At 37.1% G+C, this 17307-nt stretch overlaps 4 protein-coding genes across 4 annotated transcripts; 1 reads left to right on the plus strand and 3 right to left on the minus strand.

Annotated features, from left to right (window-relative positions):
• Positions 1-2697: 2697 nt before the first annotated feature.
• Positions 2698-10370, minus strand: LOC111011868 (Pentatricopeptide repeat (PPR-like) superfamily protein). Its single transcript, XM_022285810.2, is given in 7 exon segments — positions 2698-3048; positions 3167-3260; positions 6325-6621; positions 6965-7043; positions 7233-7312; positions 7745-9708; positions 9711-10370. Coding segments are annotated over 2 exon segments (2064 nt in total). The 5' UTR covers positions 10006-10370; the 3' UTR covers positions 2698-3048; positions 3167-3260; positions 6325-6621; positions 6965-7043; positions 7233-7312; positions 7745-7939.
• Positions 3042-4593, plus strand: LOC111011869 (uncharacterized). The gene is made up of 2 exons (XM_022285818.2): positions 3042-3786; positions 3879-4593. The coding sequence occupies exons 1-2, from the start codon at positions 3120-3122 to the stop codon at positions 4493-4495; spliced, it is 1284 nt and encodes a 427-aa protein (XP_022141510.1). The 5' UTR covers positions 3042-3119; the 3' UTR covers positions 4496-4593.
• Positions 10371-10569: 199 nt separating the features above from the next.
• On the minus strand, positions 10570-13304 carry CCP2 (ubiquitin-fold modifier). Its single transcript, XM_022286005.2, has 4 exons — positions 13128-13304; positions 12924-13021; positions 11205-11237; positions 10570-10820 (listed from the first exon to the last, which is right to left on the minus strand). The coding sequence occupies exons 1-4, from the start codon at positions 13199-13201 to the stop codon at positions 10738-10740; spliced, it is 288 nt and encodes a 95-aa protein (XP_022141697.1). The 5' UTR covers positions 13202-13304; the 3' UTR covers positions 10570-10737.
• A 1127-nt stretch (positions 13305-14431) lies between these two features.
• On the minus strand, positions 14432-16187 carry LOC111011965 (Pathogenesis-related thaumatin superfamily protein). The gene is made up of 3 exons (XM_088122366.1): positions 16046-16187; positions 15295-15961; positions 14432-14733 (listed from the first exon to the last, which is right to left on the minus strand). Exons 1-3 carry the CDS (start codon positions 16107-16109, stop codon positions 14595-14597), a joined length of 870 nt encoding a protein of 289 aa, XP_087978492.1. The 5' UTR covers positions 16110-16187; the 3' UTR covers positions 14432-14594.
• Between the last annotated feature and the right edge of the window lie 1120 nt (positions 16188-17307).

Raw genomic sequence — 17307 nt, forward strand, 5'->3', positions numbered from 1 at the left:
GGTTATCATTTTGATCACATGAATAAAAATTGTGTGTATATGCTTTGCTTATAAGTTAGGACTCGGTGATTTTTGTAGACATGTAGGCTTGCAATATGATGGTGAAAGTGTAGACAGCATTGCTCCAATTCTTTTTGGTTATGGAAGCTTCACCTTAAGTTAGGGGGCTTTTACCACAAGGAATGAACTTCTCTTCCTATTTTGAATCCATTTATATTATTACTCTTTTGGTGCAATCATTTTTCTATTAGATTCTTAATATATGGTACTTTTTAAAGTAGATTGAAATTGTAGTTGATATATTAACAGTCAATTCGTCATATAAAATAATATATCCCGATCAAGTCATCGGACACCTCTGGGTTATAGGTTATTAATATATTTGTTAGTTGAGATATGCTCAAGTTAACAAATTATTATTGGTTGATTTATATGTTTAATGTCAATCACAAAGGTCTTGTTTGATAACCATTTAATTTTTGTTGGTGACTTTTAAAAATTGAGTAGAAACGTTACTTTCACCTATGTGTTCCTTTGTTTTGTCATACATGTTTTATAAACATTTTCAAAATCTAGATCAAATTTTGAATATTTTTTTTTCTTTTTTAATTTAGTTAGGGAGTTCAAATATGTTTACAAACATAAACATAAAAACGAAATACCTAATTTACTAATATAGGTGTCAATCGCCAACCATAGCATAGTTCAACCAAAAGATTGGAGGTTTGAATCTACAGACGCACTTTAGCAACTTTGTGGTTCGGTCTATTATATGTATTTAATTATATATATATTTTTAATGCAACAAAGGTGTGAACGGAGGATTGAACCTAACATCTAAAAAACGAGAAAGATGCCTCAAGTAGCGCGGGACAATTTTATACTCGTTTATATGCTTAGTTATTTGCTCCCTTTGATTTGAATCAACATTTTATATGTTATTTCCTACATACCATTTTCACTCAAAGGGTACATATGCTGCGAATTAGTTTTCCAAGAAGTACTTGAAAAGAAAACAAACTTGATTCGCTAGTTGTGTTTAAGATAGGCAACCAGACCTTTTTTTTTTCTTTTTTCTTTTTAATATAAGATTTGAATTGCATCTGCATCCTTAAACACAATAAATTACTGAAACGGAAAAAAAAATAAGAATAAATTACTGAAAGGTGTGTTTGACACTTTTAGAGAAAAAGTGTTTAAATGCTTTCTCTAAAAACACTTTAAAATTTATCAAGCCACTCCCGATTATAAAAACTTTAGAAAGTCCGTGATTTCAAAATGTGAATTTTAGTCTGTTAGTTTCAAGTTTTTATTTATTTTAGTTGTAGTCACCCTTGAGACGTTTATTTTAGCCCGTGTATAATTTAAGAGTGAGTCTCTTCATTTTATTTCGTATCTCATTTTTTAATCAAAATTTCAACCCAACACTATATTCAAAATGTAGTCACAATTTTATATTAAAAATCTTCTGTTATATGTATAAAGTATATGTTAAAATTTTACAAACATGAATCAAAATGATCTCTTTTTAAAATCACAGCCGCACAAGAACTAAAATGAATCAAAATTTGAAACAATATTTTAATTATATATTATATATATGTTTAAGAAGTAGGTTACAACAGCTGCAAGATCAAAGTAGAAACACAAACTCTTGCAACAATTAAAGAAGTTATTTTTATAGCTTTAAGAGACAAAAAGATGTTCCGATAGAAAGAGTAATGCATTCAAATTCAAATCCAATACATGTATGATGGGCATTGGCAATGAAGTTTGAATGGGAAATAGGGGGGTGAGTTTTTTTTCCTTGAATTAATGTAAAGAAAGAAGAGTAGACAGCTTTATTCCATAAGAAATTGTGTGTTTTCAGTTTTGTGGTGATTTTGAGGCAAAAGGAATCAAGAGAGAAGGCAGCTTTTAGTGAAAGCAGCCTTCATTATGGTGTAATTAGTGTGTACCTTAATGTTAGGGGCACTTTGCTTAGCCCCAAAAAAAGCCTGCCTTGCCCTTCTCTTCCTCTTATCTCCCATAATTTGCTGTTGGGTATTTATGGGAAACCACAATTTTTCACTTCTTTTTTAACTGCCCAAAACACCCCTCTCCTCACCATCATTATTTTGCACCTATGATAAATAATTTTGTACACCGCTAACATTGGTGCTTTGGGAGCACAATTGTTGCTATGGACTTAAAAAAGTTTTGAAGCAAATACTCTCCTTTTTTTTTCCTTTTTTGTTAGTCAATTTTGATATTCAAATCAGAATTCTCGTCTCAAACCAAAATTAAGAACTCAAGTCTATGTTTGATATTTGAGTTTACTTATTTCAATCGGTGAATTTGTTACGTCATCTTACTACTTGCTAACTTTTACCGATTATATACTCCCAAACCAAATGCATGTTACACAAATCAAAGCTTCCATAATTTTTTTTCTTCGATTCTATGAATATCCAGGTCCGCTTATAATTTCAAGCAGCAATCACAAGATCCTACTCAAGAATAGTAAGAATCTATCCTAATATATGAGTCAAGAAGTGGTAGTTTGGTCCATTCCATTGTGATTATAAGAAGGAATTTGGCTTAACTACGTTGGGTATGAAAAAATGATGTGAAATTCATAATCGTAGAGATGGGGTATTGTTTAATTTTGTCAGTGAGTATGAAAGATGATAAAATCTAAAACAAAAGGCAGAGAAAGAAATGAAATTAAACTAGGAGGTGTATATAAATAGAGAGAAAAAAACATTTCTTCAACATAATTTACAGGGAACTGAATGTATTTTTTCTACTAAAAAACTAAGCATGGGGGACCTTGGGACCTCCAAAACCGATGCCACATATTGAAAAAGATTCTTACAATAATAATGAATAAAAAATTGTCCTGTTCAGAGCAATAAATTTACGAGTCAATTTATGGTGGGAAAAAAAAATCACTTATCAAAAAGTCCCACGAGTCCCCATATCCATAGTCCCTAAGCTAAAGGAGGTCCTCCTGTCAAGCTTCATCTTCAGCTCCATGTTGCTGAAGAAGTTTCTTCTTTTGAGATCCTGAAATAAGAAGAAAACCCCATTTCATTTACTAAATTGCCTCACTACTTTTTCAGATTTTATGATTATAAATGGCATCTGCCATGGCCAAAGCAGCGAAAACGCAGAGAAAGCTTACCAGACAGACCCAAGAAAACCAGAAACCGAAGCAGCAGAAGGCAGAGAGGCCGCCGTCTTGGGCAGTTGTTAGAGGCATATTCAGCTGCAAGTACCTGCAGCCCCAACAGCAACCAGAAAAACAACAACAACATCAATTGCCACGAAAAGAGAAGCAACAGGAGCAAGCGACAGAAGAGAGTACCAAAAACTGTAAGAAAATGAGGTGTTCGGGTTCGCTCTGTAGCAACACCAAGGTAACTCACAGGCTTGAAGCAGCACCATCGCCGGAAGTTCACAAGAAAAGGGCATTAACTTCAGTGGGTTCCAGAAACAACGATTCCTCAAGTTCATGTAGATCCACAAAAGCTCCTCCTTTGAACGAACAAAATGGTGTCTTATCAGCCACATGTTCATCGTTATCCGCATCATCTTCTTCCAATTCCTCCAATGGTGCTTCTTTCAGGGGAATGCCTTTCAGGAGGTTCTATGGCTGTTATGAATGTAAAATGGTGATTGACCCTGTTCTTGGGATGACCAGAGATCCTTCTCTTAGAGCAACCATTTGCCCCTGTCCCGAATGTGGTGAGATTTTCATGAAAGCTGAAACTTTGGAGCTTCACCAGAGTGTTAGACATGCAGGTAATTAAAACTTCCGATCCCTCCTTTTTCTGCAACCTTAATTTATCAGTTAATAAGGTCCGAACTTATTCTCTTATTGGACAATTTTTTAGTATCTGAACTTGGTCCTGAAGACACGAGCAAGAACATAGTGGAAATCATATTCCAGTCAAGCTGGCTGAAAAAGCAAACCCCAATTTGCAAAATTGAGAGGATTCTCAAAGTCCAGAACACTCCAAAGACCATCTCGAAATTCGAGGAATACAGAGACTCCATTAAAGCCAAAGCCACCAAGCTTCCAAAGAAGCACCCACGTTGCATAGCAGATGGTAATGAACTCCTCAGGTTCCACTGCACCACCTTGGCCTGCTCACTTGGCCTAAATGGCTCCTCCAACCTCTGCAATTCAATTCCACAATGCAATGTCTGTAGTATAATCAAGAATGGGTTCAAGGTGGCCGGAGAGGCCGCCGAAAAGGGCATTCTAACGACGGCAACAAGCGGAAAGGCTCACGACAGTGCCGGAATATCATCGGACAGCAATGACAAACGGGCGATGCTGGTTTGCCGGGTAATAGCTGGCAGGGTGAAGAAGAGTTTGGAAGGTAGCATGGAGGATTATGACTCATTGGCTGGAGCAGCAGGGATGTATTCCAATTTGGATGAGTTATATGTGTTCAGTCCCAAGGCAATATTGCCTTGTTTTGTTGTCATTTACGGAGGGTTTTAACTTATAGCTGCCATTAACGGCTTTTTGGTGGGCAAGAGTTGTCTGGATTGCCTTTGGAAAGATGTTGAATTTAATGGTATTGTATTGTGTTTTTGTAATTGGCATTTGGCGGTATGTTGGGTGGGGGTATTGAATGTGTCTTGGAGATGGAGATATCATCCACACAACCCTATGGAGGCATTAATTGCACATCGTGCACATTCAAAATGTACTTATAATGTGAAGACATTTGCCATACTTCTATAGATGAAGGGTGAGGATAATTATTCCCCTATGAAGTTAATGACTTCTGGAAATAATTTTAAACAACTATGCGTTGTCCTAAGAAACCACTTTTTCGAGATGGTTGTAAATAAATGCCCAGAGATCTTCTTTAAGATCAAATCTTAAAATAATTTCTTAGGCACATAAATTAATCACAAAAATAAGTTGACCTAACTACTCGAGGTAGGCAAACATTATTGCAGCAAAGAACTTCTATGTAGCCTTGTCCATGGGTGTGAGAGCCAATCTGAATATGGCCATCAACAACAGTTAGCCATCACTTGAGCTATTCAAAGTCAAGATAACTCTTCAGACAGCAATTCGCCAATGGCCCTTCACGTTGGCTCGAAAAAATATGGCATAGAGCAGAGAGCATGCCCCTACTCGCCATATTTTTTGAGCGAGTAGGGCCAACACAGAGTCTTCCCCCGCTCAATATATGACAACATGCCTCCGTACTCCGACATCTGATCCGCTGGGCTAACTAAAGGATTTCCTTTGTATTCAGCTCTTTGCCTACAAAAGCCAACATTTTATGTGTTACTCTGAATTTTTTCCACTCTCTTACCTAGTTACTTTGACAAGTACCAGTGCAAGGATTAGCAACATTCTCTCTTTTGCAGGTAGCAGAATGATAGTAGAGAAGTATGTGAATGTGAAGTCCTTACGCAGTAGAAGAACTCCCCATCTTTCAATCTGAAGGCCCTTAATTTCACCAGGGCTCTCTGATGACGGCTGCCTCCTTGAAATGAGTTGTAGCTGTACCACAACTCCTACGGCGGTTGTGAAAACTTCGAGTGAACCCAAAATAGGCCATGTGCTTGGTGTGGGTTATCTTCAAATCCAAGATATGCTAATTTATTTGTCTCGTTGGCTCGTAATCCCAAACTTTTGGAATTTTCTAGGTGTTTGATATTGAAGTTTACAAGCTGAGCGTGGACTTTGGTTAGACTGGGAACTTAAAGACCCCTTTTTCCTCTTTGGACTATGTTAAAAACTCAAGACTTGTACAAAATCCGTAAAAGAGCCTTGTAAAGAAGCGGGCAGGTAGTTGCGAGTTTGGCGCCAAATCTCTCTCTTTTTCTGCTGTCGTTATAATTTATTTCTATTCATTGGTAACAGTAAAAAATAAAGGGTAACAGTACCTCACGCCGGGCCTGAAAAAGGGGGAGCTGAGCCCAGCGAAAAATGGACTAGTGACTGACAAGTAAGCTAGGTAGTGCGTTATATGATTGCAAGAAGAAAGCAACAGAACGTAGGAATGCTTTCTTTTCAGACGACAATCTGCCACCAACAGTTCTGCCGGAGAGATGACATCCTTGAGGGATCAGTCGTTGGTCTCATCTTATTATAGCAAAATATTTCTAGAAAATGTTCACAAGCATATAAAATACTATTTAATGCTTTTAAAAATGATTTAAAAGCCATACTGACTCTGAGAAATGGGTTTAAATCGTAACAGAAGTCCGTCTATATCAATTTATAGAGGGGAGAGCAAGTGAGCAACAAATTCGCATGCATCCTATTTATAATTATAAAAAAGGTAGAGAATTAGCAGAACTCACGAAGTACTGAGGGTACAGTTAACCCTTTCTGATCTTGGCGGGGCCCAGGAATCATGTTCTTCGTTTTTGGAAAAACCCATTTTGTTCTGCCCAATTGAATGGCTTGAATTGACTTGGTCTAATTTCTGAAGCTTGTATTACCTTTTGCTTCTGGGCTTTAAACGCGAGGAAATACTGGCATTTACCGATTAATCTCCAAACCACGGCAGAGATGCAAAGAAATCAGAGCTTAACAACGTGTTGATGATTGGGCAACATGAGCTTATGCTAATTAGGCTTACACGAGAGGCCGTGCCCCTGTTGCATAAATAAAAAATGGAACTTGGCTTTAGACTTGCACCCTCTTATAATAGAAGAATGATATTCAGATATCGCATGTTTAATTTTGTTCTTGTAAGTCATGTCGTGGTCAGTAAACTCATCCCTGATGTTGGATAAATGCGAGGTCCAACTAATTAAAACTTGATAACTTATAAAAGGTTTAACAAAGATAATTTATGGTATAAGTGGTTAATTAATATTGTCCAACGATTTTAATTGTTTAGCATATGTATAGACGTAAACTGGCCACTAACTAAAATTATGAACGTTTGAAACAGGATTTCAAGGGTAACGGACCATAATAATGTACGGAAGTTACCATCTCTCCACCCAGGGACCAATGTCACGATCGGTCCTTTAGCCATCACTACTTTTTGTCAGTTGAGCATTCCCCCACTCTGCCAATTACCAACAGAATTATCAGTTTAGGGGGAAGCCATCAGAGACTTGAGAGGAAACTGAAGTTGACCGACTGTAACAACACATTATGATTATAACAAGTTGGAAATAATATATGACAGCAATTTCTGTCTAGTACGACCTTTTTTGGTTTTAAAAAATAAATAAATAAAAACCACTAGGCCTACCTTCCAGTTTCTTGAGTTACCAGTGGAGTGATCCTCTATGTTACGTCACCAGTTCTCTTCCCGCCAAGGCAGGACAAGTCCTTGAACAAAGATGAAAAGACCATGAAAAAAAAGATGCTCAGTTGATAATCTATCAGCTCGGTAATTATGGAATTGGAACGGAATGATGGTTGTATATCCTTTTTTTCCCTTTATTCTGTAATATGAATGACTTGAAATGACAGAAATGGACCCAGTAACACGGTGAACTATAATAACAAAAACAGTCAATGAACATGATCGATCAACTTTTACAATAGGCCAAACTTGGGAACCGTAACAAAATCCAGGGAGAAAGACAGAACATACTTTTTTGATAAAGAAGAGCCAAAAGAGAGGAAATTCAAGTTAAACCCAGTAATATAAATTTACGCCTTATTAATTGATTACGCCCCCAATTTCAGAATCAAAGAAAATATAGCAAGATTCAAGAGACACCAGGTAGAGTGCAGAGTTAGAAGTGAATGATGTACCATGGACATAAAGGTGGGATCCCTATGAACTTTGGCCTCAATATCCACCACTCCTTTTCTTGTGTAGACTTGTTCGATTACCAATTGCATGAGATGATCGTCTTTCCAAGAGAGGTTAAGCCTAACAATTCAAAGAATTCTATTCCAGATATACAGAACATACTTCTGCTATGGATTAGGTGAAGCAGGGTGTTTTTAACTCGAAACCTCAATCCAGCTCAACCCAGCTCTTTTTGCTCCCACTGTTTTGGCAGCCTCTCTCGCTTTGCTCAGGGTTTGCCACATTCCCAGTGATGCATAAGCATTTGAAAGCGTCACGTACGTAGAAGGGTCATTTGGTGTGGCTTCAAGAAGGCCATCAGCAACACTGTTAATAAGCTTCGGATCATTGCGAGTTCCAATTGCCCCTAGCAAAGTGCGCCATGTGGTCTGATCTGGCTTAAACGGCATATTTGCAACCATTTTCTCAGCTTCTTCAGGAAGTCCCGCTAGAGCAAGAAGATCGACCATGCAGCAATAATGCTCTAAATGAGGTTCTAATCCATATACAGATTTCATGGAATTAAATATACTTCGTGCCTCTTCAACCAAACCAGCATATCTACATGCAGAAAGAACCCCTAGAAAGGTGATCTCATTTGGATTTAGCCCAACTTGAATCATCTCGTGAAAAAACCTGACTGCCTCAGCTGCCCTTCCATTTTGTCCACATCCTACAATGATCCCAGTCCAACTTACTATGTCTTTTTCTTGTATACAGCTAAACAACGTTAACGCATCCTCAATTTCACCGCATTTTGAATACATATCAAGAAGGGATGTGATTGTGAACCCCTCCATTTCATACCCACCCTTGACACAGAATGCATGAACCTGCTTTCCACTTCTAAGAGATGCTAAATTAGAGCAGACTTTCAGAGTAGTGGAAATGACAAAATCATCTATTTCATGAGCCGACGAAACCATATCTCTGAACATTGAGAAAGCTAGCCAGTTTAATCCCATTTGAGCACATCCCATGATCAAACCGGACCAAGCTATGATGTCTTTCCTCGGAAGCCTCTGGAACAGTTCCAATGCGTCATCAATGCTCCCCAGTTTTGCATAAAGATCCACAAGAATGCTTCCAATAACATAATCCAACTCATAACCACAGGTGACGATCAAACCATGTACTTGAAGAGCAACCCTCCGACTTAATACGTTGATACAAACCTTTAAAGCACCACCAAAGGTGTAAGAGTCCAATAATGCACCCGAGCAATGGATTTCTGAAATCAGATTCAAAGCTGCTTTGTCACAATTGTTAATAACATATCCTGAGAGCATCGAATTCCACAATGCCAGGTTATCAGAAATGGAAGAGTTGAAAGTAGAGTGTTGGTCAAATAATTTGACTGCTTCGATCAGGCCATTGCAATTCGAATACATATCAATCAGGGCAGACAGAGTAAAACAGCTAGATTCATAACCCAACTTGGTGACATAGGTATGAATTTGTTTCCCCATGAGTAATAACCCATGAAGCGCACTGATCTTAAGAGCACATGGAAACGTAAAACCATCAAGCTTAACGCCCTCTGTATTCATCATGGACACAAACTCCAATGCGCGCTGACTCCCATTGTCTGCAAAACCAGCAATCATGCTGTTCCAAGATACAACATTTGGCTGTGGCATACAATGAAAAAGTTTTTCGGCCTCCAACATCAAACCAGCCTTACTATAGCCAGAAATGATAATGTTCCAAGAAGTTGTGGTCGCACACGAAATATTGTGAAAGACTTTCACAGCATCATTCAAACTTCCACATTTCACATACATATCCATGAGAGAATTCATCAAAATAGCATCAGCCTGCAATTTAGCTCCATATATTCTTTCTTGAATCAATTTACCCAAATCCAGATCACCCACAAGCCCACATGCCTTCAGAACCGCGGAGTACATGTACCCATTTGCGGCTCTGATTTTGGCATATCATTATATACTCGGAGAGCTTCATAGGGTCTTCCACTATCAGTAAATGCAGAAACCATGGTAGTCCAAGTAACAATATTCCTGTCAGGCATTTCATCAAACACCTTCTCTGCGTCTCGTAAATTCAAAAACTCCGCATACATGGAAACCAAATTGTTCGCAAGAAACACGTCGTTCAGACACCCAAGTTTCCTCAAATAAGCATGAATGGCATTGCCTTGTTTGAAAGCTTTAACTTGCGCGCAGTGGCGCAATTCCTTCGCTATGCGGTTCGCATACATGACTAACAAGAACGTGGGGACTATACTATCCTTCCGTAGCCATATTCGTACATCTTAATGAGAAATTTAAAGCAGCGGTGGAGTGAATCACAAACATATAAAGCAGTTTCGCAAATTTGACATGCACGTTCCTTGCACTGCACATGGGTATGGAGGGCTCGGCATTTCAAGAGGATGTCCGAAATGGGCAGGAAGAAGAAGACTAATTGTACTGTGGCGGAAGACGCGCTTGATATGCATTTGCTTCCACAGTTGGCAGAATCCATAATTTTCTAATTACATTGTTCGGAACCAATTTTATAATAAGTGCACTATTTGTTACGGTGCTGCTACGGATTTGCTAGCCATCGAACAAGTTGTATTGTCTTAAAATGTAGTTTTAACGCCAAAGTGAGTATAACTCAATGATAATTGTCATATATGAGATTCTGTCACCACTCTCATATATTATAGTAAAAAAAATTAATTTAACAAAGTTATTATCCACCGTCACTGCATGTGTAAATCGAGGTGTTCCTAAGAGCGCAATGGATTCGTAAAAAAAAAGGTGGTCTAAGTTGAAAATGATTTTTAAAATAGTGTACCTATAAGGAGGCTCATTTATTTAATTCAGCAGACACTGGTTCTAATCAGTTACAAAAATGTGATAAACAAGTATGAAATTCTCCCAGCTTATGATGGCAAATTAAGCCATTTAACTATGGCGAGTAGACAAAAGGATTGTATTTTAGTTTACATTCTCAGAGCTCCGGAAGCTCCAACCCTATCACGAGGAATCAGGCGTAGTTCAGAGCCATGCTTGAGGAAGACGTTGCCTGCAAAAAGCACAACCAAAGATTTCAACTGCAAATGGAATATTATGGCCTCAAGCTTCATTTCATCACAAAAAAAAAAAAAAAAAAAAAAAAAAATCTCATACAAAATAATTTTGATTTTGAAAGAAGCAATATCAATAGTTCTGTTTTAGTTTACGCGACCATATACGGTTGACTTGGTTTCATAAAATCACAGAAAAATTCCAACCCCAGTCACCAATAATAGCATCTCCTGCATCCATATATCCTCACGGAAGTATGTTTTTTTTTCGTGCATTATGCAGTTCAGAATATTCTTCTATAGTCGGGAAGCTTAAATAACATGAAAGTGAGCACAACAGAGGCCAGGACACTAAAAATTTAGAGCTTAGGAATAGAGCTTACCAGCACTTTGTTGAGGATTTATTCCAACGCCATCTGCAAGTCATATGATCAATTTTAGACACCTAAAATAAGAGGCTAAACGACTGCAATGATAACTATAATATTAGTGTGTCTCAAAGCACATAGGGGGATCAAATGAAATGTCTATATTGAAGAAAATGCAGAACTTGTAATGGATCCTTAAATCTTTTCCCCCAGAAAAACAATGGTGCATAAAGGATCTCAAAATCTAAACAGTGTCATTTTAATCAAAAAGACTAGTAATGGTAAGAAACAAGGAAGCGCTAATACCAAATGATACAAAATCAAAAGGCATCGAAGAAGCTATGATACCAAATGATATACTCAACCCTACTACAAGTGGTTTAGACAATCCTCATAAGAACAAGCACCTCCTAAACACACACGGCAACACCTAATACACACAATGAATCACTTAAGGGAAAGGAGAAACGAACTAACCTTGATGGTCAAGGCTTTGAATAGAAAAACATGTTCTCAATCCAAATTCAAAACAAGGCTCAAAAGCTCTTCCTTTCATCCATAAAAAAATCTCCTCCTCAAATGTACATAGGAAGTGAAAGTTCCCCTCTTTGCTCCAAACCGAAAGCATGATACATCATAGCTTAGGTTGCATGTTCCTTATAAACATTCAAGTTTGATTGATTATCAAACTTGTGGGGTGTTTCAAATTTGGATTGAGAACGAGTTTCTCTATCCAAAGGCTTGAAATCAATGTTATTTCGTTTCTCCTTCTCCTTGAGTATTGCCTTGTGTGTGTACTGAGTGTGTTTAGGAGGTCCTTGTTGTTATCTGGGTTACCTAAGCCATTTGTAGTGGGGTTGAGTACATCAAGTACGAACAAAAACATGACCATTTACCCACGTCTCACTAGTTTATGCATTCTAAAGCACGATCTCCAACCTTTATACCATCAGTAAAATCATGAAGCAACTGCAGATATTTATCTCAAGCACTCTGCAGTTGCAATTTATTGCAAGTTCAAAAAACTTTTTTTCTCTATCTGTGAACAAAAGCCTTGCCTTTAGTAGTTTTGCTTCCATATCAGTACAATAAGAAACTAGACGAAGAAGATTTTCTCTGAGAAGTCAAAAAGAATCACGAGCATGTCTCATCATGGGATCAAAAATATGATGGTAAGATACGAGTGAGTTTAACTAACATCAAGTATTACATATAGCACAATAACAACACTCATTTCCAAGTGCGTACTGGTAAGTTTGCAAGTCACGAATTGTTGAACTAAAACTAATTAAGTTCTTGTGCTCGCATATAATTTTTCTCATATTATACTATTTTTGACATCTTTTTCATCGCTCTGAATCTTCAAACCAATTAATTCGAATCAGCTGCAGTTATATACCTTAAATACAGAAGATAATAGACAACCCTCAATCGTGATGAAGTAATATGACGGGTTCAAGAAAAATTTTACGTTTCTAATAGAAAACAACCCAACCTTACATCAAAACAATTTACATTTGAGAATGAAGGTTTCGGAAGAAAAAAAGGGGTGGGCTCTAACACTAATGCTGACCCAATCTCAATCCAATTACCAACACCCGTTTCTCTCGGAAGACCTTACGCTGCGTGTTATTGTGGGCAGATCCCAAATTTTAAAACACAGAAGAAATTTCATGCATGCAGCTCCAATCACAATCGAATCAAAATTCAACGAATAAATAAGAAATTGATTACCGTTGGTGATGATGGCGCTGGTTTGCGGAGGCACCTTAAATTCTTCAGCGGCAAATTTGAGGACAGCGGTGAAGGGCGCGGCCTCTGGAACACTAAACCTGAGAGTCAAAGAAATTGAAAAACGGTGAGATTATATCTTAAAACTGGACAAAGGGGAGGGGGGAAACCCTAGCAACGAAAAAAGTAGGGTTTGAGATTACGAACACTTTAAAAGGGAGCTTGGGGTCTGAGGTGAGAGTGACTTTGAAGGAGACCTTTCCGCCACCAGCACCCGCCATTTCCGAGCTCTGCGATGAAGGTTGAAACTCGTGGATTTGAGGAGATTCTTCTATGTATAAAAAGCCTAAGCCTATAGGTACGGCGAACTTATTCGTCCGGTATTTTCCTTTTCTTTTCTTTCTAGATATATATATATAATCTCAAAAAGAAAAAAAAAACTGTAAAATATATACCATTTCAGTTTTTTTAATAATAGTTTTGAATTCTTACCTTACAAATTGTACTTCAAAAGAAAAAAGTTTTGAATGCTTACATATTAATATTCATTTTCTGATTTACCACTATTAAAATTTTAACCGCTCTTTATTTTAAAAATATTATATAACACATATTTCTTTTTTACATTTTTTTTATTATCAAGATTTCAATAGTGATTAGAAAGCTATTTAACATGGTTGTACCATTTTTTCAATTAATAATGAGAAATTTCTATTAAATTTATAATGTCTTAATCAATTGATTTAGATAGAAAACAAAATTTTAAATCTTTAAATCTATTATAATCTCATAGTTAAATGTCATTTGAGTTAGTAAGTTGATGTTTTTTTAATAATTAAATATTTACAAAAGTTTACTTTGTCCTTTCTAATTAAAAAAACATAGTAAAATTGTGACATATTTCCTTAACAAGTAGTATCAATGAGAATTTTTTTATTTAGGTACGATGGAATGTATTTAACATTTAAATGACAGCAATGTTTATTTTATATTTGTAAGAACTATCATTCTTTTATCTAATTTTTGTGATGTGATTTACGCTTTTTTTTTTAACAATATGACATTATTAGGAGGGTGAAAATTCATCTACAAAAATAAGTATAATTAGTATTTTAACTGATCAAGCTACATTGTTCAAATCTATAATATTTAAAATATTTTGATACATTGAGTAAATTTGGGTACCAACCAATTAAAAATTTGAGTAAATTAGTTGTCAAACTAGGTTTTTTTTCCCCATTTTAAGTAGGCGTGGTGTGTCAGGTGCGTTTGGTTAAAATTTTCTTTAAAAAGAAAAAAAACAACAAATTGTTTAGATGGAAAAACTTTCAACTTTAGATAAATCCAACTATAATTTCTAATTAATTTAAATAAGTTAATTGCATACATTGAGTATTCATCACCTAATTCAAGCCAAAGTGGAACGAAACTACATATGGATTATAATAATTTATTTACATTGATGCAACGATATTTTTCTTGGAAATGAGGATGAAGATTCGAATAAGGTATGGAAGAACTCAATTAAATTTTGCATAATTGGAAACAATACATAGTCCACAAGACAACCCATTTGGCTATCTTGCACCCGAAGAAAAATCAAATAATCACCCACACAAAATAAAAGAATAAAAATATATATATTTACAAATGTGAAAAATATGGAGTTGGGTCTTAAAAAATAATTCGAGAATTGACCATAAATAAAAATGCTGCCATTACAGCCGCTCCCCATCCTCCGATGAACGATTTCAAGCCATTTGATCCACTGCATACCAGCTTTTGGTTATGGTAACTGCACACCGGCTGGTTCCTACAACGCCCAAATTATCATTTTATTCTGTTAATTGATTGTAATGGAGTTTAAGTCAGAGAAAATAAAATAAAATAATAAAGGGAAATGACTAAGTTTTTGTATAACCGTTTGACAGAAGGTCATGGAGATCAATTATTGAAACTAAAACTAAATCTAGAGACTAGAATGAAACTATTTTGATATCGTAAAAATCTAACAAAAACTTATAAATTTAGGGAAGTAATATGAAACTTTTTATGGACTTAATCTCTTCTTTAAAATTCTACCCACTTATTCAAACGACTATGTTTAATAATTATTGTATTTTTGGTTTTATATTTAAAAAAAAATAAGCTTACCACGGTTACTTCCAATTATATGATCTAGGGCCTATCGTAAAAATTCGAGAGTACAATTCGTTTTTATCAGTGGAGATTAAGATGCTACGAATTTACATGTTTCGAAGAAATGTGTGAAAAACGCAAAGCTCTTGGAAAAATACCCCAATAGAAACAGAAACACATATATTTATTTAATTAATCAGCCTTAAAATGATTGTAATTTTGAGTTTGTTGGTACCTGGATGAGCAGAAGCTGACGACGTAATCGGCGGCGGTGCAGGTGAAAATACTGGTGGGATCATCGTAGGCGTAGCTGTACGCCGTGGGGCACGCGCTCTTAAACTTCTGCGAATAAAACGTGGGCCGGCAAGTCATGGAGTTCCCATAAACTCCTCTGCAGCAATACTCGTCCGTGTTGAACACGTCGCACGCGCTCCGGCACCCCACCACCTTCCCCTTCGCCTTTACCGCCAGCTCCGACGGGCAGTCCCCTCTCAGGTCCCTGTCGCACCCGGCCACCCCGCACTTTCCGGTCCCGTTCAGCGGCGTCACCGCCATCGGCAGATTGAACCCGTCCACCAGGCTCACGTCGTAGAAGTCCGGCGTCGCCAGCGTGAACTCCGCCAGAGACGCCGGCGTTTTCCCGGACGCCGCGCATTTCAGGTCCGTCCCACAGGCCCCGGTCTGGCATTGGCCCTTTCCGGTCTGGTCGAAGCTGCACCCGGTTCGACCCCATATCCGGCCCGACCACCCGACCGGCGCTGTTAACACGATGGACTGCCCGCGCTTTAGTTCAAAACCGCCGCCGTTGAAATGCTCCCCCGGGGTGATCGCCGGCCAGATTGTCTCCTTGCAGTTGTTTATTATGGTGAAAACTCTCGCGCTGTCCGAACTTCTGATCCCCCCTGCGCCATTATTATTCATATTCAATGCAAATGCCACACAAATTAAATTTTGTTAAATGTTGAAAATAGAAAAGAATTAATTACCTGATGAGATAATGATTAGAATAATGAAGACAAAATTAGAAAGTGGATGAAGAAGTGAAATCATCTTGCAATATATATATATTATATATATATATATATATATATATAATTGGTGGGTTTAGATCATGAGGAGATCGAAAAATGGAAATCATATTTATAAAGCAAAATGGAGGTGGGGCGAATTGGGAATACGTGTGGAGGGAAGGATAACTTGGAATTGGAGGCAAAAAGTTGGACATTTCAGAAAAGAGCTTTCTGGGTTTAAACGAGAAATTTTTTTGTTTTCTGTTTTGAGATTCGTTTCCTGACCCTTTACATCAAGTTTATTCAAAGCTTCCATCTTTTTAGTTCTAGTTCTAATTAATCTGTCATTCTTCCACTATTTCAACGGCCTAGCCTAGTAGCCTACTTAAATAAAATGGGCCCAACGCAGAAAGCCCAATATGTCACGGCTTCTTGATTTTGCAAACAGCCCAGCCCACTGTGCAAGTGCAAGATGTACCTTAAAAAACGTATGAACATAAAACACAGAGACTACAAACTAAGCTTAAATCAATTATTACATTCAACAACAATGTCGGTTAACACATTTCCCTTGACCCCATAATGTAGAGTAATTTATAGTTAAGATTTATAAAAAAATCGATAACTCACTCGTGAGAAAAGTTCTTCACACCGCCCAAAATTTGGAACTAACATTTCAATTGAAAATTCATATTAGAGTACTTTTCAAGTCAGTTGACAATGAAAGAAAAAAGAGTTTCGTCATTTTTTCCCGTCTTTGTTGGGTTGACCCAATTTGGATGCTCAAGTAGAATTTGGAGCATTCCAAAAATTTGGAGATCCAACTATAAGAAGAGTAGTTTGAATGAAACAACATTCATTGAATAACTTGACGCTAAATCTCCTGCTCTCTCGGCACCTTGCATCCTTGAGCTAATAACTATCCTTCTACTAACCTAGCCTTATCCATGTTATAACTCTTGAAAACGGAATCTGCTAAATTTTTTCCACCATTGAATGAGTTACTTTTATTGGCATTGGAAGCCATCAGTTGCAGTAATACAGAGGCAAACGTTATTTGGAATAATTAGGCTTGGCTATGCTGCCAAAACAATACAAATATTGGATTCGTTCATCGAGAAACAAGTCGTCTTTGCTTGGAGATTGGCCCTTCATTTCCCTCTCGTCCATCCTTTAATCTATCTCACCTCACAAGGTTGAAGGTTTTTTATTTTTTATTTTATTTTTCTGCTCTAGTG

This window comes from Momordica charantia (genome assembly GCF_013281855.1).
Source record: "Momordica charantia cultivar OHB3-1 chromosome 4 unlocalized genomic scaffold, Mcharantia_2.0 BLBB01000004.1, whole genome shotgun sequence".
NCBI lineage: Eukaryota > Viridiplantae > Streptophyta > Magnoliopsida > Cucurbitales > Cucurbitaceae > Momordica > Momordica charantia.